Source organism: Bacillus rossius, chromosome 12, assembly GCF_032445375.1.
Source record: "Bacillus rossius redtenbacheri isolate Brsri chromosome 12, Brsri_v3, whole genome shotgun sequence".
NCBI classification, from domain to species: Eukaryota; Metazoa; Arthropoda; class Insecta; order Phasmatodea; family Bacillidae; genus Bacillus; species Bacillus rossius.
The window spans coordinates 46,061,681-46,085,137 of record NC_086339.1 but is presented as its reverse complement, the minus strand read 5'-3'; the positions used below and the strand labels follow the sequence as shown (position 1 = coordinate 46,085,137).

General features: G+C 41.7%; 1 protein-coding gene across 1 annotated transcript in view; it reads right to left on the bottom strand.

The window, feature by feature from the left end:
* Positions 1-623: 623 nt before the first annotated feature.
* Positions 624-23,457, bottom strand: part of LOC134537211 (esterase FE4-like) — a 70,067-nt gene continuing 47,233 nt past the window's right edge. Inside the window, exons 2-6 of the mRNA XM_063377476.1 lie at positions 19,712-19,885; positions 18,229-18,351; positions 16,705-16,858; positions 9,174-9,359; positions 624-1,659 (exon numbers count right to left, since the gene is read on the bottom strand). Coding sequence (XP_063233546.1) covers positions 713-1,659; positions 9,174-9,359; positions 16,705-16,858; positions 18,229-18,351; positions 19,712-19,885 — 1,584 coding nt within the window. The 3' untranslated portion in view covers positions 624-712. The remainder of the gene's footprint in view (positions 1,660-9,173; positions 9,360-16,704; positions 16,859-18,228; positions 18,352-19,711; positions 19,886-23,457) is intronic.

Genomic DNA, 23,457 nt, shown 5'->3' with positions numbered 1-23,457 from the left:
AGAAGTATGGTGGTGTATTCTATCCCTTGTTGAACTCAAAATATTCCCAAAATTAATACCGATGAGCAGTTTCCTCAGTAGTAGGCAGAGCGAAAAAAAAACATTCTTTGATCAAAGATCTAGCGAACATTTTAAACTTAACGCTGTTTAGTGATTAGACTTAACTAGCACCAAAGGAATTTCTGTTCTGCTTTAGCCACTTCAAGTACTTCAAAACAAATATAAATAAGGGGTGTGTTTATATTTATAATTAGGTAATTTTTTTCCATGAATCTATCCACTTGGGTTTTAAATCCACGCAGCATTTAATGCTCTTAATTTAACAAACAGAAAGTCGTTTCTACCTCAAACCTTATTTTAAAAACAAGCTGAAAAAATACGAATAATTTTATTTTTTGTAAATCACTGATAATGCAGACCTAGAAGATTAGGAAAATAAATTCTACGAATTTATTTTGGAATAAAAAAGTTATTGAAAGCTATTTCCAATGGTATTCCTTTAATTTCAAAATTTAGCCTTTGTTTGGGCTTATTTTCCTGGCCTAATATTATAAGGCCTTCTCTGCTGAATTAAAGGTACCTGCAACACCGTTATTCACTACTATCTCCACTTTCTAAACATGTTTCACCACCGAAAACAGTTTATTTAATTCCGTAAATAAATAATTCCAATCACAAGGACCAACAAATAAAGATAAGACAGTGTACACTACTAACTGGCGGTGTAGTTGCTGTAGTTGTGGTATATGTCGAACCAGAAGTCCATGCGCCTCTTCTCCAGGTCGCGCTTGAGCGCGAGGGTCGTGCTGACCTGCAGGTACGGGAAGCTGCCCTTGCTGACCGCCTGCCAGGCCACCTCGCCCTCCACGCTGGGCACCCCTGTCCTCGAGAAGCTGGTCCACAGTCCCCCCAGCAGCCGGGCCAGCCGCGCGTCCTCGGAGCTCTGCCCGTGTACCTGCCCGCCGTACAGCACCGAGGCCAGCTCCATGGTGTGGTAGGCGATGCCGTACACGAACTGGTAGTTGTAGGTGGCGCTGGTCGACAGTCTGGCATGGGCATGCGAGGTCTGCACCACGCCCGTCACGAACAACAGGTCCGTCTGGAGCGCCACCCACCGGCTCATTGTAGCTTCCGAGATGGACTCTCCACCGAAGTAGAATTCCTTGACTTTCCGCGAGACCTCCAAAGATTCATCAGAACCCTTGGTCAATCCGAGATCAACAGGGACCACCTGTTCCAGGTCGTTGTTGATTTGCTGCCAGTAGGAAGCCTGCATCTCGAACCGCTGCTGAACAAAGATCAGCGACTCGTTGGCGGTGACCCCGGTGATGTAGGGCACCTTGTTGAACAGACCGCGCTGCTCCATGTAGAGCGGCTCGTGGGGCAGGAAGGGAGTCTCCCCGCTCCTCGGGAACTCCAGGGAGGGGACGAAGGGAAACGCGAGCAGGCGCTCGTTTTCCTCGGCGGTCAGCACCTGGCCGAGAGCACCGCTCAGCTGGTCGGCCGGCGCCTCCCTCAGCGCCTGCAGCAGCTCCTGGGCGCTGCTGGTCGCGTGTCCCAGCAGCTCGCCCAGGCGGCGGGCGCGGGCTTCACTGTTCCTGACGAAGGCCCAGGGGTTCAGGGCCGAACCGCTCTCCGAGATCGCTCGGTGGAAGAGACCTGAAACTCGCGTGAGTTAGTGGCAGAAACTATTCATGTGCGACTGTGACTCATTCGAGTCGAGCATATCTATGGCAAACTCAACTTCGAGAGTTTAGAAATCCAGATTAAGTCTTAGGTTAATATTTATATTGACCCCAAATTATATTTGCAATGAACGTAGTATAGAAATGATGGAGCTGGCCCTAGTGCCGGTTCGAGGAGCGAGGAACCGACCACCATGATGTTACAGCATCCATCTTGATTTATCTTTGGCCTTGACCTTGACACTGACCCCCATTTTGGATCCGACATATTGGATTCCGCCATTTTCGATTCTAAAACTTTCCACCATTTTGTTTTGCCGCCATTTTGTGTTCTTTTGGAATTAAATGCCTCACTCTTATGCATTGCATTTTTTCGTACGAACACCTCCAATAAAATCTACATTTAATGTAAAACATTTAAGTAAAATTTTTATTAATAATAAAATTAAATATAATACAATTTTAATATAAAATCATTCCACCATTTTGGATTCTAGAATGTTGCACTTTCTGTTATGCTCGACATTTTTTTAATCCGTATTTGTTTTGTCAGAAAATCGGGTTGGGGGGGGGGGGGATTTTAAAAATTATAAAAAAAATTTTAATTACAATTTTAATGAAAAAATCTAACTTTTATTTTGGAGTCTTCGGTTCGAACCTGGTGAGCTCATTCGATTAAAAATGGCTATGGATCCTTCCTCAACTGAAGTCATAGGCCGACTGACCTCCCACCACTAATGCCAAGCAGTTTCCAGGTTCGCAGCAATCTAACAGCTGCTGAGTCGGTTAGTAGAATACAGGAAAGGGCAAAAACCGCCAGTGCTAAGCATCTCCATCCAGGTTTCCGTATATGTGAGCAGATATCTGGCATACCAGTAACTGTACTCGACACTGCTTAAGCTAGGTGTTATTCTTACATACCTGTTGGCAGGCTGAAACGGAAACATCTTCTTGGAAGTTGGACGACAACTGAAGGCGTGAACTGTGGGACGCCTTTAATATTTGCATACTCTACTTACACTGCGAGTGCTATTTCTGCATCAACTGCGAGTTTGTACAGGCACATACTCGTTTTAACTTGCAATGTGGCTGTTCGCCATACATTGCACTAAACTTGCGCAGGAAAGGACAGCAATAGTCGGTCTGCAGTTCTACAATTTCATTGACTCCATCGCAAAACTTGCTCTGCCATTTCTTATCAGGTCCGGTGACATAAATAATGACATGCGGATTCTAAAGTAGCAAATCGTCTAGAGTAATTTTCACTTGGTGGTACGGAATTTTATGTCCCACTCCAGGCCATGCAATTTATTTAAATGTTTACTTTTTTCTTCTGTAGTTTCCAAGGATACGGAGGTCGAAATATATGGGTTCGAGTCCTGTCATCATCCTCGTATGTGATGGTAATTTCCTTTAGAACGAATCCTTTTTGTATTTGAAAATCTCAGGTTGAAGTACTTCTTGACGTTAGCAGTGCTTGATCATTATTTTAATTAATCTCGCAAAATTCTTCGTTATTTATAAGAGAATTTTCACATACTTGTCTCGAAACTAAGATACCATGACAATATTAATCTGGTGTACATGGATACAGACAGTTTCGTCTACGAGATCCAGACACAGGACTTCTACCATGATCTCAAAGCCGACCCTAAGTTCATATCTGAATTCGACACCAGCTGCTACCCTTCCGACCAATCTTGCTTCTCCCCCGTCAACAAAAAGGTTGTTGGAAAGTTTAAGGATGATTGCTGGGGGATGTAATGCAGGAGTTTGTCAGTCTACGAGCCAAACTCTATGCCTACAATGCGGTGACAAAGTTGAGAAGAAGGCCAAGGGCATCCAGCGCTGTGTGGTCAAAAACCGTATAACATTCGGTGACTACCTGGATGTTCTGCAGGACCACCGCACAAGGAGGGCAGGTGTTAGAGCCATACGGTCGAGGAAGCATGTGCTGTATAGTGAATACAGCAATAAGCTGACCATAACGTGGGAGGACGACAAACGGTTAATCTGCGAAGACGGCATCCGCACGATCCCCCACAGCTATATCGGAGAAGATAAATAAATTCTTTTTCTGTAAATAGTTTGGATGTAAATAGTTTGCCAGTTTGGTTGTTGTTTCCATTTGTTGTATAGTTTCAGTTTTTTGTTGCATACTTGCAGTTTTCATTGTATAGTTTCCATTTTCTATTGTATAGGTTTCAGTTTTGTTTTATAGTTTCCATTTTTTGATGTATAGTTTCCATTTTTGTTGTATAGTTTCTGGTTTTGTTGTATAGTTTCAGTTTTTTGTTTTATAGTTTACATTTTTGTTGTATAGTTTCCGTTTTTGTTGTATAGTACCCGTTTTTGTTTTATAGTTTCCAGTTTTGTTGTATAGTTTCCGTTTTTGTTGTATAGTTTCCGTTTTTGTTGTATAGTTTCCGTTTTTGTTGTATAGTTTTCTTTGGTGTTTTATAGTTTCCATTTTTGTTGTATAGTTTCCGTTTTTGTTGTATAGTTTCCGTTTTTGCTGTATAGTTTCCGTTTTTGCTGTATAGTTTCCATTTTTGCTGTATAGTTTCAGTTTTTGTTGTATAGTTTTGTTTGATGTGTATGTATTTTTCTTTTCTTAAGAATTTTGTTTTTTTTAGCATCCGAGCTTATTTCAATAAATATGATTATACCTACATACTTATTATTTTTAATATAGAACCTTTATTCCTCAAGTTAATCATAATAAAAATAGGGAAATTATACGCAAACATTAAAATATCTGCTTCCATGCAGCTTTAAAACACGAGTACGCAAACACGGACTTGCGAAGACTCTGAAAAAATTTCTGATCCACTAAGATGGAGTAATAAAATTATCATTATTAAAACCATCGCATCCACGACGATAGTATTGATGACATATATTTTAGTTAAAAGCTATAAATGATTATGTCTTTAAGAAAAAATGGTGGTCACAGCAATTAAATGACTGTGGATTTTGTGGATTATGTAATTTATTTTAACAACATTTGTGAATTTTTTGGTCTATTAGGGTGCTAACAACACTGGTAGGAAACATAAACTCGGCCTTACATACACTAACATACTTTAGAAACGTACACCCGATGACGACATCCATCAGATGAAATCAAGATGGCGGTCTCCACTAAACAAGATGGCTGCCTCCAGCAGATTATAATGCATGGGTAGGAGTGGGTAGCTCGATGATGATGGCATCGTAATGAAAAGCGCAATGCACAGGAGTGAGGAGCTCGATTACGAAGTAATCAAGTTTTAAATTAAAATTTATATATTTTTTTATAATTTTTTTCCCGATTTCCTAAGTTAAAACATATTTGAGGATTTTCAAGATGATGGATGTGACGTCATAATTTGGTGGAATGTTCTAGAACACAAAATGGCAGAATCCAAGATGGCCGCCGGGGTCAAAGGTCAAATTCAAATCCAAGATGGCCGCCGGAAGTGACGTAATCCAAGATGGCCACCGGAAGTTGCGTATTCCAAGATGGCAGCCGCGGATCCCAGGATCCGGACCCCTCACCCCCTACCCCAGAACATACTATAATTACCCACTATCAAGCAATAAGTGTGTTTTCCTGTGCGCATTATGCAAGACGACAAAGCAAGTGCGCGAGAATTGCGCCATGGCTCATTATTGCCTCTACCATACGATGCCCGTCCAACTGCGGAAAAACATGCGCTCTACTGAGTTTGCTGGAAGAACAATACGGTCTTAGTTTCGAAAAAGTGTACCTCTATTCCAAGTCGTTGCAACAGCCAAAGTACGCCTAGCTACGATTCAACAATCGGTGGAAGGCCTGGAGTATTTTCCATTTACCTATAATGCATATGTGGTCCCTCCTAGCGAAGCAAGAGCCAATTCCGTGTTTGTTTTCGACGGCGTCGTGTGCGAGAAGCAAGGCTTGATTCAAGAGTACACAAAAGTATACTGCATTTACCTGTGTCAAACATTCAGCCGAATTCCAAAACATTTGATATGTGACAATGCGAATGTCATGTTGTTGCATGGACGAACTTTATTTATGCTTACGACGAACATGTAAACACACACATGACATTTTATTAAAACAAAGACTTGTGCTCCTTGAGCTAGAAAAACAAGCATGAATTTCAAGTTATCGTCAAGGAATAGCCTCTATATTAGGGCAGGTACAGACAAGGTTTCAATCAGTTTATCGTCAAACATCAGTCATAGCATTTCCAAATTCGGTTTTAGCAGTCGTGACTTGCATACTGTTCTCGAATCTCACTATGCCGATATCAGGAAATATAATTCGCTACTGTCTTAAAAAAGTATACAGTGTGATAAACTAATTAATAGAGTACCTGGTTGCCATATAAGAGCGAGTGGAGAACTTAAATTCTTGAATTCTCAATATTATCGAAGTATCGAATGCACAGAGAGGTGATGGTTTGAGAGCTTTTCAAGTAATCTGAATGCATCACTATCTCAATTGGCAACGAAACCAGATCTTGTTATTGTGCGCATCTCCAAACAGAAACGCATCTTCGAGGAAGGTTTTACTGCAAATTGGAGTCCCGTACTTTTCCGAGACCCACTGAGGCCGGTCCCACCGGGAAAAACACACCACTCAATGTCAGCTTCAACTCTGGTTACCAAGTTTACACACACAATTCCAAAGTTAACGAAATGTACCCAGATGGGGCCTAACCTGCATGTTAATAAATCAAAATCAAAGGAAAAATTAACCTAATGCATAGTTATTTACCAGGTGGCAGGAAAAACATCAACAAGAAAGAAGTAGGTTAACTATATTGGTACTATTATACTCTTCAAAAGGTAAAAACATTTATGACAGTAAAAAGATAATCAAACAAAATAATTATCATGTTTCTACTTATAGGTTGTTTGAATACCACACAATCCAAAATAGGCCAACTAGGCAAAAACATTTATGGCTATACTTTTCAACATTATTATAATTGCCAAAATTAATAAATAAATATAATTTAACTTAACACAGGTGATTGGAGAGCTAATGAAAAGAAAACTATTAGTTGAAAGAAATATGGCCGCCACAAGAGCATTCAACAAACTCTTTACCACTAATTGTAACCAGGAAAATATTGCAAGAAAAACAAACTAGGGACAAACAATGCCACATCAAACAAAGTTACAACTACCATTTAAATATTAAGTTCAACAACAACAACATTTAGAATTTTACTGCTGGCCATTACAAATACTTAACTCTCGAAACACCCATTCGGACTCGCTCCCTCTCTCAGCTGATGGTCCTGCTGCTCCATGACTAACTTCTCAAAACACGAGTATATATACCCTAAATATGCCTCCCTCCCCCTCAATTGCCTCTCAATTCTCCAGGAGAATATCGAGTTTAGAGAATGTTACCGAAAGTTCTGGAATGATCTTCACTACAGTCAAAACAATCGATACACAGACGAGTCTTGGTTAATTCTTCTTCTTCTTCTTCCTAGGAACTCGGTTGGTACCCCTGAGTTTTGAGCTGTTTCGGAAGGAACCCTGATGTTTTTGCTTGAAGTGCACAGTATTTTACTAGCACACAGCCGTACCTTATCTATGACTTGTGATGGTTATATGATGTAATACCCTCAGCAAGTAAAAAAGTAAGGTTAGTGTTTCTTTCGTGTCCTTAAATGTTTTTAAATGCAGAAAACGTCTTGTAGCCAAATACACACGGTCACGAATTGGAGCCTAGAACCTACTACCTCGAAGATTTGGAACACAAGCCTATTTGTGTCGGCTTCTATGCCGAAGAGATTCAGCCTACGATGTATCCCGGTACATACTTGGTGGAGACGTTCCTCAAACGAAGAAATGGATGATCCTATGTCAAGTTTTGAGGCTTCCCACCTCGCTTTAATTCGTGGGTACAAGATGCAGAATTCTAGAAACGCTAATGATTGGTTTGTTTTTGTTCTTGTAGTAGAATCGTTGTAATGCTGGTGTTTTATATCATAAACCTGGAATTTTTATGGTGTTCTAAATTAAATTACTTTTTGTTTTAATTAAGGATTGAACCCAGCACTGTAATCGATTTAATCAATCAGGAAATTAATGAGCGATTTGTTTAATGATTTTTGGAATTTTTTTCCAAATTTCTAGCTAAAAAAATTACAGATTTTCAAAGGTAGCGGCCAAGACGACTGACAAGATTGTGGCTGTCAAGGTGATAAATAATACCTGACTTAAGCGGGTATAAATTAAACTAATATGATGGCAGCCCCCTCTAGCAGACGAAATTGAGATGTTGACCTCCAGCAGATGGAAACAAGATGCCGGACCCAAGATGGCTGTCATGATGTCATACTGGCTGAGGTAATATCTACCTTGGCATTAGTGGTGGGAGGTCAGTCTGCCGGTGGCTTCCGCGGAGGAAGGATCCATCGCCATTTTTTTATCAACCCGAAGACTCAGTGACATAGGTACGATTTTTTATTAAAATTGTAATTAATTAATTTTTATAATTTATTATTAGAATTTCCCCCCATTTTTCTAGCATTATAAATACGGATTTTATAGATGGCGAAGATAACAAACAGTGCAACATTCTAGAATCTAAAATGGTGGAATGTTTTTATATTAAAATTTTATTAAATAAAATGTTATTATTAATTAAATTTTTACTCCGATTTTTTGCATTAAAATGTATTTTTTTTAATGGTGAACGTAACCAAAAGTGCAGCGCACAATAGTTGGTTATTTGATTCCAAGAGAACACCCAATAGCGGTGTAACATAATGGCGGAGAGTTTTAGAATCGAAAATAGCATAATCCAAGATATCGGATCCAAAATGGCCGTCGGTGTCTAGGTCATGGTCAAAGGTCAAGGTCAAGTCATCCAAGATGGCCACCGGAACGTTATGGTGGTCGGCTCCTTGCTTCTCGCACCGGCACCAGGGCCAGCTCCGTCATTCCTATACTACTAATGAAATGTATGTAGTATATTATCATGCACTCAAACTATAATTAATATTTAAATATATAATTTGTCTAACTTTATGGTAATGACAGACATCGCAACTGATGGAAAATTTGTTGAGCTCCTGAAATTACATATTACTAGAGACCTGCAAAATTCACGGTTTCGATGGCCTTCAGGATAGACTGCACATTCTCCTGTACATTTGGGCAAATAACGCAAGTTCATTGGTTGTTGACTTGTAAGTCGTCTCAGCTGGTTTGTCTGTGATTCGATCCTTCTTTGATTGAGGGTTTATAATTGGTTGAGATTCGCCAAGATGAACAGTAAGCCAATAGCAAAATTATCTAAGAGGTATATGTGTTTGAATTCTAGCCTATCACCGAATGAATCCGCGAATTTTGCAGGTCTCTACATATTACCATTGGAAACAGAATTTCTTTCGTTCACTTGATTCTCTATAAATTGTGCTCTAATGCAACCCAAAGTAATAATGGCTAGAAGACCAATGCAGTACCAACACGAATCTTGACATAGCCTACCTTTAGACATCGGGGAAAGAATGTTGTAGTGGACGCTGGCCCCTCCCGCACTCTCCCCGAAGATGGTGACGCTGCCCGGGTCTCCTCCGAACTGGGCTATGTTCTTCTGCACCCACCTCAAGGCGGCGGACTGGTCCTTCAGACCTGCATTCCCTGGGGCGTCGGTCCCGTTGATGCTCAGGAACCCTGTCGGAGCAAACACTGTGTGGCCCTTTCACCTCTTAGAGGTTCCACCGTGGAACACGTTTGAAGCATTCATTACTTCTCTAAGCCACCAGTATTTTCTCTGGATGTTTTTGGTGGCTAATAATAAAAGTAGTAGTAATTGGTTCTTCCGAAAACAGGATTGAGGAGGTAGAGCTGGTGCTAGGTCCACAATCCTCGATTTGTGATGTGATTACCGCCATATTGGATTAACTCGGCCTTCAAACTAACACTGACCTCGACTTAAAAGTCACTCATTGGTTATGGTTTCACCTAAAACATAAACTAAAAAAAAAGTCTAGATACCATCTTGGGATATAGAAAATTTACCTATTTTTAATTTAAGAAAATATATTTATTGGTGTCTAGAAAAAATCATGACACCATACTGGATATCATAAACTTTAAAATCTACTTTAGATCACTGCCATGGCATATCTCAGTGTAGGTATGAACATTTATTTCTTCGTTGATGAAACAGTACTCAACCGATTAAGCACTGGTGTTCTCGTTGGAAAACTGTATCGTTTTTGCTGCATCCAGAAAAAATTATATTTCGACCTGATTTTGAGCTACCTCTGAAAAAATCTAGATGAGGTTGTGGCCAGAATGCAGCGCACCCTCCAGGAGTCCCGTTAGCCCGGATCCCAAGGGGATTATCACCCCTCCTCCGCGCGGGCTAGCAGGCTGGCGAGAAGGAAAGGAGAGACAGTTCCAGTCTGTCTCTTAGACGAGTAGGCTGTTGTGAACTGTACACAGATGTAAATTTGCTAGCGCACTCTACGGCGCAAATTAATAGAGTGCAACAGTAGACCTATCTGTTTATTCTAGCATGACCTACCTGCCCCTCCCAAATAATCAGTAGCCTCCCGGCTACAGTGGTGACCCCGACGTGATAGGGGCAAGGCTAGTATGCGTTCCGATATAAGTGTCACGCGATATTCATGTTTTGCGTAATATAAGCGACCTGTCGCACCGCATGTTACGCGCGTCGCACGTCGCCCGCAAGACACATCGCTCGCGCCGTCCGTCATCCGCGTTGCACGTCATCCGCGTTGCACATCACCCGCGACGCACATCATCCGCAACGCACGTCATCCGCGTCGTACATCACCCGCGCCGCAAGTCGTCCGCGTGTCACGTCATCCGCGTCGTACATCACCCGCGCCGCAAGTCGTCCGCGTGTCACGTCATCCGCGTCGCACATCACCCACGCCGCAAGTCATCCGCGCCGCGTGTCATCCGCGCCGCATGTCACCCGCGCCGCACATCACCCGCGCCGCTCGACATCCGCACTGCCGTTAAGTAGAGGAAATGAACGAGTTCTATGACACTTCCAGCACATACTTCGGACTTCCGAGACTCGTTGTGATATGCAAGTAGGAGTCATGTTGGTGTTCGGCGACACAGTCCAGGCAGATGCATCGGGCTCCAGCACATAATCGCACCTCGTTTTTTTTTTAGTGTCATTATCACTCTATAACACTTCCTCAGTTATGGCTGAACCCCCATCATCAACCGTCTCCATCAAGCGTGTTGCGTGCTCCAGACCCGGAAATGTCGTTCGTTCAAGTGGAAAACCATTTTGCCCTAGCAGGTGTCAAATCCGACGAAACCAAATTCAACTATGTGGCAGGCCATTTGGACTGTAAATACGCGATCGAAGTGCGCGATATACTTGTCCATCCCTCGACCGAGGACAAGTATGGCCAACTCAAATCAGAACTTATAAAGAGGTTAAGTGCGTCACAGGAACGGAAGACGAAACAACTACTGGAACACGAGAAAGTCGCTGACCGAAGGCCTTCGCAGTTTCTACGGCACCTCCGCAGTTTGGCAGGAACAATTGTTCCAGATGACCTTCTGAAGTAATTGTGGCTGGGTCGTTTACCACCATCAACACAAGCGATCTTGGTGACACAAACAAATTCTTCGTTAGACTCATTAGCCGAGCTTGCAGACGCCATCGCGGATACAAATCCGAGACCACAGATGGCAGAAGCAGACTCATTGGAATCCATGTTCGAGAAAATGTCAATCCTCATGACTGCCAAAATAGGAGAGATGGCCACAACACTGCGACAGGATATCGCAGCTGTAGCATCCGCTACTCGTCTTGGCCAGCACGACAGTCGCCGCGACCGCTCCCCATCTGCATCACGCCAGCAACGTTCCTGCAGCAGGAGCTTGCAGGGGATCTGCTGGTACCATCGTTGCTTTGGCGATGGGGCGCGAAAGTGTGTTCAGCCCTGCGAATACAGCTCGGGAAACATGCAGGGGACTCGCTGATGGTGGCTAGTGATCCAACCCCAACTTCAGGCAGCCGCCTCTTCATCTCGGACAAGGTCACAAAGGTACAGTTTTTGGTTGACACGGGTGCTGACATTTGTGTGTTTCCTTGCGCTAGACTGCCTGGAAGGCGGCCCAAGTGTAATTATGTCTTGTTCGCAGCCAATGGCTCAAATATTTGGACTTAAAGCTTCCTCACCCTAACTTTAAACTTAGGACTCAGGCGTGATTTTGTCTGGCATTTTGTGGTGGCCGATGTTACCAAACCAATCATCGGTGCTGATTTCCTCCACCATTACGGCCTGTTGGTAGACATTCGGAATCAGCACCTAGTAGACAGCCTCTGTCTGCCACAAGGCTACAAGTGACATCAGTAGTGTCAGGACTCTGCCTCAATCATCTCACTACCTCGAACTCCTCCAAAAGTATGTGTCTTACCCGCCCATCTGGTACACCACATCTTGTCCAACATTCTGCAGTACACCATATCCGCACTACAGCTGGGCAGCCTGTGTTCAGCAAACCACGTCGTTTGGCACCGGACAAACTCACGATTGCAAAGAAGGAGTTTGAATCAATGCTCAAACTTGGCACTGCTCGCCCTTCTGACAGCTCCTGGTCTTCACCTCTGCACATGGTACTCAAAAAATGGGAGGAATGGAGGCCATGTGGGGACTATCGGTTGCTCAATGCACGCACAATTCCAGACAGATATCCTATTCCCCACATACAAGACTTCTCTCACACTCTTTGCGGAAAAACAATCTTCTCAACTATTGACCTTGTGAGAGCCTACAGTCAAATCCCAGTTGCACCAGCTGATATTCCAAAAACTGCCATTACAACTCCGTTTGGACTTTATGAATTCCCATTTATGTCTTTCGGCCTTCGTAATGCTGCTCAGATTTTTCAGAGTTTCATAGACGAAGTTCTCAGAGGACTTGAATTTTGCGTGTCTTACCTTGATGATATCTTGGTAGCTTCCATCAATGAGGTAGAACATAGACAACACCTCGAGGAACTCTTCCGACGCCTTGCTCAGTATGGGCTACTTATTAACCCATCCAAGTGCATATTTGGCAAACCACAAGTGACATTCTTAGGACATAATATCTCAGCAGATGGGACCACGCCCGTCCCAGAGAAGGTTGATGCTATACTCCACTACAAAAAACCAGTTACGGCGAAGCAGCTACGCCAGTTTACAGGAATGCTAAACTTCTACCGGCGCTTCATTCCCAAGGCTGCCCAGTTGCAGGCTCCCCTTCACGAACTTCTAAAGGATGATGTGAAAGGCAAAGCCCTGTTAACATGGACACCTGACAGCGACAGTGCCTTTGAGAAGTGCAAAACTAGCCTTGCTGAAGCCACCCTGCTCGCCCATCCAAGTTCGTCTGCACCCTTAGCAATAATGGCAGATGCTTCCGATTTTGCAATGGGAGCAGTTCTCCAACAGTTTGTACAAGGATCCTGGCAGCCGTTAGCATTCTTCTCCAAGAAATTCAACCCTGCTCAGCAAAAATATGGTGCCTATGATCGGGAGCTACTAGCTATTTATTTAGGGATCCATCAATTTCGCCATATGGTCGAAGGCAGACATTTCTCTGTTTTTACCGACCACAAGCCTCTCGTTTATGCCTTCCAGCAAAACCCCGACAAGTGCACACCTCGGAGATCCCGACATATTGATTTTATTAGCCAGTTCACCACAGACATTAGGCATATCACGGGGTCCCATAACATCGTTACCGATGCCCTGTCTAGAGTGGATGCTGTCGCTGCAACCCTTGATTACCAAGCCCTTGCGGCCTTACAGGCTGAGGATGAAGAACTACAAAGGTTTCTACAACTAGATTCTGGCCTGCAGCTGCAGAAGATATGCTTGCCAGATTCCCCAACAGAGATCTACTGCGATGTCTCCACACCAACACCACGACCCTTCGTCACAGCCCGATTTCGCCAGGATGCATTCAACTTGGTACACCAGCTGGCTCACCCAGGCATTAATGCATCTGTACGGTTGGTCACCCAAAGATTTGTATGGCCCTCTGTCAAATCGGACTGTCGAAGATGGGCCCGTGCCTGTCTACGCTGCCAGCGCTCCAAGATTTCTCGCCAAGTTTCTTCCCCTGTTGGCTCCTTCATTCCACCATCCTCCCGCTTTGACCATGTCCACATCGACATTGTGGGACCCTTGCCTGTTTCACAAGGCTACTGTTATTGTGTGACCATCATAGACCGCTTCACCCGCTGGCCAGAGGTAGTTCCTGTGGATAACATTGAGGCTAATACCATAGCTCGAGCATTTTATGCCAACTGGGTTGTAGGCTTTGGAACTCCCCTACAAATCACTACCGACCAAGGGCGCCAGTTCGAGTCCTGCCTTTTCAGGGATCTCAGTAACCTGACGGGAATGACTCGCTTTCGGACCACTGCATTTCATCCTGCCTCCAATGGCATGGTGGAGCGAATGCACAGACAGCTCAAGGCCGCCATACGTTGCCATATGACAGAGCACTGGGTGGACATTTTACCAACCATACTCTTAGGCATCAGAGTAGCATGGCGCGAAGATCTCCGTGCTTCTGCAGCAGATTTGGTATATGGCCAACCACTACGCCTACCCGGCGAGTTTCTTGTCGCCCATCCTGATGCAAGACAACTGGAGGCCCCGGGCCTTATCCAAGAGCTTCGGCAGCACTTCCGTGAACTCCGACCAGTTGGTGGCACAAGACATGATAAGCCGAGAACATTCGTTTTCAAGGATCTTGCCACATCCACTGAGGTCTTTGTTCGCCACGATGGTTCAAAAGGGTGCTTGCAACCTCCTTATGAGGAACCTTTCCCTGTTGTTAGTCGCTCAGGAAAAACTGCGACTATCCAAATGCATGGTAGGCAGGCTACTGTTTCCATCGATCGCCTCAAACCTGCATACACCATCCGTGACATAATTCCAGAGGACCACGACATACCACGTTCTGCTGCTGGGATGGCCGCTCCAACGAATCATCTGGATGTCAACATTGTGCCTCCCCAAACTGCAACACGTCAATCTGGCCGCCAAGTCCGCTTCCAAGGTGGTTTCTCATAACTTGTGCGCAAGTCACTGGCAGGGGGGTACTGTGGCGGTACATCGTGAAGACGTCTACTGCACTACGCCAACCATGCGGCTGTCAGCACCGGCGATCCCGTCGGTGTTTGTACACCCCTGGGCCAGAATGCAGCGCACCCTCCAGGAGTCCCGTTAGCCCGGATCCCAAGGGGATTATCACCCCTCCTCCGCGCGGGCTAGCAGGCTGGCGAGAAGGAAAGGAGAGACAGTTCCAGTCTGTCTCTTAGACGAGTAGGCTGTTGTGAACTGTACACAGATGTAAATTTGCTAGCGCACTCTACGGCGCAAATAAATATTGTGCAACAGTAGGCCTATCTGTTTATTCTAGCATGGCCTACCTGCCCCTCCCGAATAATCAGTAGCCTCGCGGCTACAGAGGTAATAATTTTTATTCGCATCCGGAAAACAGTTTGCGCGATATCTGTAAGTTTCGCTTTGCGCAGGCACATACACAAACTTGTTGCAAACACACTACTGCCGGCCCTAATTGCCATACGCCGCTTGAGTAGGTGAGGACAACCATATTCAGCTTGCAAATCTGTAATTTAGGTGGCTTTATCTTAAAAATAGCTGAAAATTTTATTGCTCGAGCCCAGCGACATAAATTATGCCAGCCAGTTTTGAAGAAATAAAACGTCAATACTGTTTTTCATTTGATGGTATAGAATTTCTCGTTGTTTTCCAATAACAAGCCATGGTTGTACTTTGTTAGCTATTCATTGGCCCTCTTGCTCTATTCAATCATAAGTTTCCAGCGAAGGCAAGAAGGAAAATGTTTGATTCCTGCCATCATCTTCATAAGTTACAGCAGTTTCCTGCAGAATGAAACCATATTGGCTCTGAAAACCATGTAAATTGCAGTACGTCGTGATGTCTAAATTCTCTATACTATCGTTTTCGTATAATTTTTCTAGATAAGCATTTTTACGAGGATGGAACACTTATCATAATGAAGGATTTTGTTTTTTAGTTAAAGGTAGTTGGCTGTTGGGTTATCTGGGGTGTCTATTTTCTTAAAGATTTCATATGTTCAGTCTATAATAGCAATGCTTATAAATTCGTATTGTTTACTTACTACAAATACCAGAAGCAGCACCGTGGTTTTATATGTGTCTAGGCTCAAGTTGGGATATGATTTGCAACCATGATACGAAGTTTGGAACTGCAAATACATCTGGGAAGGCAGATATATGCCATCATTTTCAAAATCCATGTTCATGTCGTATGAGTAGCTGTCGCTGTTCAAAAACATTTTCACGTGTTCGAATAAACTGTGATGAAGGATGGATGTTTCAGCCTTCTAATTAGGTTTGCGCTAGATCTGCAAGGCCAAAATTAAGTAGGAGCTCATCTTATCCGAGCTGCAGGTCGAATTGACGTCCCAGTGATAATAACAGTTTGGTATCAGCCCATAAATCCAACTGATATTTATGTTTCTCTCTTGCAGGACAGACTGTCCCATGCTTCCTGTGGTAATGCTGACTGAGCTGGGTGTTGTTTCCGGGTGCTCTCACGACCGCCTCTCATCTTCTAGAATTTTTAGTTTTCTTTAGTATTTAAATTTTTTAAGGCCAAAATCATCAATTCAATTGAAATATTTTTAAAAGGAAATGAGTCTCGTAACAAAGGAAAATGGCCCACCTCTTAATTTAATTTCGGAGCATGGAAGGGAATTTCGGGATAGTTTGGCTAAAAAAATGAAATTTTGTAGGAAAATGTGAAGATCATACAAAATGGTTATCATTATGTCACAAATCAAAGTTGGAACTCAGCATCTTGACTTTTTAACCTGAAGCCTAAGCTCTGAACAACTAAATTATACTTCAGAGTATGTTCCATAAAATACGTCATTGCTGGTTCCTAGTGTAAATAAGAAAAACATACAAGCTAACAAGGTTTCTAAATTTTTTGTGAATGCTAACTTACCGAATACATTGAGACGATAGTTGATGGAGGCCACCACCACCCTGTAGTCCATCAGGTGTCCCGGGGAAATGTTTCCTGAGCCTTCCACAAACGCCCCGCCATGGATGTAAACCATGACTGGTAGAAGACAGGAGTTACTTCCAGTGGTTGCCAACTGAAAAATAAAACATCCTGTATGAATATGGCAGCCGGTTGCACGAGCGCTGGCACTCAGCCTGCAATGCTCCCAGCGTTGGCACAGTACAGTCACTGAGTGCTCGAGTTCCTCTGCTATGTTCCCCTGTGAGTAGTCTGATTATTCCCGAGCGCTCTACAATGGCACGGAAACGGAGACGGAACACGTAAATGGATATGGATTACGTAAACGTAGACGAATCTCTCGGAACATTTCACTATCGCATCTCTGCTACTTCCACAATGCCCGGAAACGTAACAAATGACAACCAATGATATTTCATTTCAAGGTCACGAAATTATAATTTAATTAATCTAATAATAAATATTATGCTTCAAGATTATAGCATGGACAGGATTGACATATATAATAAAAATAAACGACAAAGTAATAGCAGAAGACGAGATATTTTTGTACTTGAAACATTTTTTTTAAATACTTAGAACATAAAAAACATGGCTATACACCGCAGCCAAATACTCAGCTTCTATTGGTCGCACGGAGCAACGTAAATGGAACAGGCCGTACGGGTGCGTCTCCGTCTGTGTGCCATTGTATGAACTATGTTCCGTGAGATCCGTCTCCGTTTACGTGTAGTGTCGTTGTAGAACAGGCTTTAACACGGCTACACAGCGCATTAAAACTTCCTTCCTCCCCTTTCCGACGAGATGCTTTGGTCTTGCAGCGCGGTTATTGCACGGCCATCGTATGCGCTCTGTCGGCCAAAGCTAGAACTATTTGCCCTGCCCCACGCATACATTCATTTCAATATTTTATGAATTGCTTGACATTTACCACATATCAAAGTAAAATTTGCTAATGAATATTTAAAATGTAAATAAATTTTGTTAGTTGCCATGTTAACCCCCCCCCCCCCCTTTCACCCCGCCCCCCACGATACTTAGTAAAGGATGCTGTTTTGATAACAGTGAAATATGGAGAGTAATTTTCAACACTGATAACCTCGGAAGTTTACTACGTCAATTAGTTTTTCATGTCTATGCTCTTACCATTCCCCAAGATATTGTACTGTTAAAGTGTATTTATAAAAATTCAATTTCATTACATATTTAATCTGAAACTTAGTTTGTGAAACAACCATTAATAAAGTAGAATGTTTCAACGCCATTGTTACTATTTTTTTTAATTTAGTAAGCATTATTCTATTTTAAAAAATTTAACACTTTGATTCGGACTCAAGAGTACATTCGAGGTGCTCTCTGGGATTCATCTTCTAGATTTAAATTCGCGAAAATTGGGATTCGACCCATCACTAAGTAAGAGCTAAGTGAAAATTGCAGTGCCTTAAATACCAATCTACAATTGATGGAGTTGATGTCTTGACCTACCTGTGGCGTGAAGACATTGATGAAGAGGCAGTTCTCGGAGCCTCCTTCAGTCCCGACCTGACACGTCGGCCCGTGGACTGTAGCGTTCCTCACCCCAGACCAGGGCTCGGGGTCTTCAGGAGCCTGGAGCAAGGTTGAGGATTCTTACTTCGGTATCTGCTATTTTTCTCAGGTCACCATACCTTTAGTCCACTATGTGAGCTGAATAAAGAAACTCTCATCGAGGTCAAACACGAATTTCCACTTGTGCTCCATTCGCGGCGCTTGCATCCTCGTCTTCCATAATGAAGGTCGGCGAAATGTGAAGACACGATTAGTTTATGAATTGTACGGAAATATTTAACAGAATCTTTAGATGTACATGTGTTAAATAAAACATAGGGACGGGATCAGTCACGATCTGTAGTAAGAAAGCATACCAGTATATCCCGGAGTGATTTCGGGAAACTATGGGAAACTGAAACCAGGATGGACGGACCACGATACGTACCCGAGTACCCTGAAAAGCGAGTCTAGGGGCTATGGCACAACACTCGTTCCATAATGATTTCACAGGAAAACCAAAGATGATGATGGATACTGCTTCGGGTCGGAACAATGAGGTACCAACATGGTGCTCTCCAGTAATGCCCCAGCCTCAGATAGGGTTCATGAGATCCTCGCGCCGTAAGAGTTACGCCCTGAACCCTAGACAGAGCAACTGTTTTGTTGCCTATGTGTTAGTAGCCGATGCCACTGACAAGCATTCATTTACAACATGCAGCTGCTGAAGAATGCTGAAGGATGAAGATTTTGGCATTTTTGTTGAATATCATTTTTGACGTGACAACGTCTAATAAACCGATGAACGCCGGCTGTACGCACGAAAAAGTATCCCGTTAAGCACATTGTCCCGTTGCACTGTGTCCCGTTACGCTCATTGTACGCTTGCGCCACATCTATCTCTCTTCCACTATATTGGAACAACCATCGATTTGACTTTTTCGAGGCACATTAAACTTGAAACACTCCCATTCGTTTCCTACTTTTCCTATCATCGTCCTATCCTTAACAGAATAACACAGATTGGAAGAAGTTAAATAGCAAGAAATGTATAAAAGTTATAGTTAAAATAATCTCTTCGTTAAAGTAATAAACATACTTGAATTAATGAGTGCAAATAAAAGTAAATGTATCAATTAAATTGTAGATTTCATTTCACTCCTTCTTTTTATCCATACAAAATAGTGATAATTCAATAAAAATGATTCAATTTTATTCATAAAAGTATGCAATCATTTCATCAATGTTTTGTTATGACGTCACATTAAACTATCGTCCGTAAACCGACTTTACAGACAACCAATTTTTTTTTTCTTTGAAGCTACTGGACAGCCAGAAGTCCGGCAGTGCGAGCACAAGCAGGCTGATGTGATTTTTGAGCTACCACAGCACTGCCAGTAGGAAAGGTAGTGTGGCCTGTGCCAACTACACAAGGGCTTACCCGGAACCTTAGCTTCCCCAGCGGTGGCTTGGCGTACGGGATCCCCAGGAACTGGTAGTACCTGGTGCCGTCTGCCGTGGAGCTGGTGGAGCCCAGCAAGCTGCCCTGGGATATCTGCACCAGCTGCGTCAGCTGCGTCAGCCGCGTCGGCTGCTCGTCCTTCGCCGGAGGGCACTGGCGACCGGCAAGGACGACTTTTGTGGAACATACTCAGTTGTTCAGAGCATAGGCTTCAGGTTAAAAAAAGCCAAGAAGCTGAATCACAACTTAGATTTGTGACATGATGATAACCATTTTTGTACGATCTTCACATTTTCCTACAACATTTCCTTTCTTTTTACCAAAATATTCCGAAATTGGCTTTCAAGCCTCCAAAATTAAATTAAGAGGTGGGCCATTTCCCTTTGTTACGAGACTCATTTCCTTTAAAAAATATATTACAATTGAGTTAATGAATTTGGCCTTAAAAAATTTTTAAATACTAAAGAATACTAAAAATTCTAGAAGATGCCATTTTCAAGTCTTAAAAATAGTTATAGGTAGCAGTATTATACACCAATTAATATTGAAAAACAATTGATAGTTTAAAAATTTGAAATAATCTTAAAAAATGATAATTATTTTTTTTAATAAATAGATTCTTAGTAAAAAAATACATATTTAGGTTCCGAATACATGGTTTGAACCAGAAATGAGCAAAAACCTAGTAGGCTAAAGTTAAAAAATAACAAAAGCTATAACAAACTGTATAGAAATTCTTTTTGAAATAAAAATACGTATATAACTGATTTCGGAAAAAAATATGTGCGATTTTGTATGCCCTCATGAAAAATGGAGACACATACTTTTTCTACGATGTTCACCAGCAGACCGACCTCCCAACATATTACAAAAGCATACGTCACTCCTACCATTATGGCCACAATTTTGGATATATTTTTTTTTTAATCTTCTAGAATATGCTAGTGTTTATCTACATATTGCTTTACGTGTTAGCTAGTAAAGCATACTAATGACGATCACGAAATCGTCAGACGCCTAGCCATTCATAATATTTTTGATGAAGTCCACCTCCATCTTAATAAATAACCAAAAAAAATCAGGAAATGTAAACGATTTATTACTAATTTTTAACTTAATGATTTAACTGAAATTTTGTTCGATTTAGTCCGGTGCATGAAAGTAATTAGGGCATTTCTCTTTCAATAAGTATTGACTGTTACCGGAAAAAGCTAAGTTCATGGGTTCAACTTTATGTGAGATCAAAATAGAAGATTGCAGTCTTTTCTTACACTATCTCATCGCCGGTCCTAAAACGAACAAGGAATTTATACAAGATAGATTCTCGACTAAGTAACAATGGTGCCACCATAAGGCATGCCATATACACACTACTCTTTATACGAACCATGAAAATAATTACAAGCGTAGGGCCAAATAATTTCTACAATACATAGTTTTCGGATACGAAGCATGTCTCGCAGAATGGCATTCTAACCAAGAGTAAAATAGGAGTAACCTTACCATGCAAAATTTTCCACAACAAACACAATACAAAATAAAATAAAATAAGAAATAAAAATTATTTTTACATGAACAATTGTTATAAAAGTTCCAACGAGCCCTTGTCCGGAGCGCGGAGCATATTTTCCATTCCATCTGCTATATATTACGCTAGTTTGACAGCAATAATTTGTCACACACATATTCTATTATTTTTTACACATTTTAGTGCACTAGAATTGTGTATAACATGCGTTGTCTGCAAGTTGGTGCTACCATTTGTTTATTTTTAACTACTAAAGCAACAATAAAATCAATCACTTAAATCAAAACCAATTAAAAATCACCGCAAAAATTCGACAATCTAAAGTCGTATATAATTGTAGATCCGGGGTCAGGATTAGGAGTGAGTAGCCGAGGAGCCGATGACCACTATTTTGTATTGTGACATCATGGCGGCCGTCTTGGATGACCTTAAATTGATCTTGACCTTGACCTCAGCCGCCATTTTGAATCCGCCATCTTGGATTCCGTTATCTTAGATTCCGCCATTTCGAATTATAGTATCGTTGCAATTTTCATTATGGCCGAAATCTTGAAAATAAATTACCATTATCAGAAGAATTTGGGAAAAATGTAAAATTCATAAAAAAATATATAATAATAAATGTATTAAAATATTCTACCATTCTGTTTTCATCCTTTGTGGTGTATAATTTAACTGCTGAAAATTTCATTAAGGCCATCATCTTGAAATCCGTAGGTAATCATTATGCTATAAATTGGGAAAATATTTAAAATTTAAAAACTTTGTCATAATTATTTTAAAAATATTAATTTAAAAATGTCTTTATGTGATGGAGCTTGAGTCTTCGGATCGAACCCAGTGAAAGCAAAAAAAAATTGTGACGGATCCTGCCTCCACGGATGTCACCGACAGACTGACCTCCCGCCACTAATACCAATGTACATATAACTGCAGCTAGTATGAGATCACGTCAGCCATCTTGTTTTCGTCTTCTGGAGGCTGTCATTTTGGATTGACATCACATAGTCACCAATTTTTTTCATCTACTGGAGGCAGCCATCGTTATTAGCAATACTTGCTACCAGAAGTGCTAGTGTCACATCGTATGTCAGAGTGCACTACCGCAATATATATTTTCCCCAAGCTAGAGTTCATTATTATTTACTGCGAAGATGCCCGCCATCTTGTCGATCGTCTTAGTTGCCATCTTGTCGATCGTCTTAGTTGCCATCCTGGAAATTAGTAATTATTTAGCTAGAAATTGCGAAAATATTTCAAAATTCATCAAAAGAATCACTCATCAAAAACTAATTGATTTGAACTATTCATGTCCTTGGTTCGATACTTGATCGATGCAAAATATTAAATTTATTGTAAGAACTATTAATTCAAATAAATGTGGTGGAAATTCCTAAACGAAGCTTAAATTACTCTACTAACAGCCTCCAGTAAGCCGATGATGACATACTGGCTGCCATACTGAAATGTATTATTTATTTAGCTAGAAATTCGGGGAAAATTCCAAAATTCATCAATAAAATAATGCGTTAGTTTACTGATTAAATCGATAGATTCCTGTCCTTTCTTCAATCCTTATTCAATGCAAATAATTTTTTATTAAATATCACATATATTTACCATAAAATTGACAGGTTCAAGAATTACATTAGCACAAGTTTATTTACAGACAAAAAAAAATTTACATAATTTCTGCACTACCACAAGTAGAAAAACAAACAAATTACAAGCTTTTATCGAGTTCTACAGTCTCCTTACAGTGTAAAGTAAGTTTTTTGCATACCTTAGCATGTAATTTCAGGGCATATCCACATGACAGTTAATTACCACATACAGCACACAGAACAGAGTTATCCGTTTCGTTAAAAAAACAGTGACATATTTTATGATGCCTCGCACTGAACATGAGCGTAAAGGTCTTGCCACAGAAGATACAGTTTGATCCCGATGAATGCGCAACCAGTCCATCACAATTCCTGATGTGTCTTGTTAATCTTTCATTGCATAAATATAAACTTTCGTACAACACCTCTTGCACTGATATTCAATGTGTTCAGAGTTATTTTTATTGTCGCGTTCTATGGTATCATGAATTTTCAAGTTTTTGATATGATCACAATACGTACAGCTGGAGGATGGAACACCGTTAGTTTCTGCATCCTTTATTGATTATCGATTACACTGGCACCGCTGACAA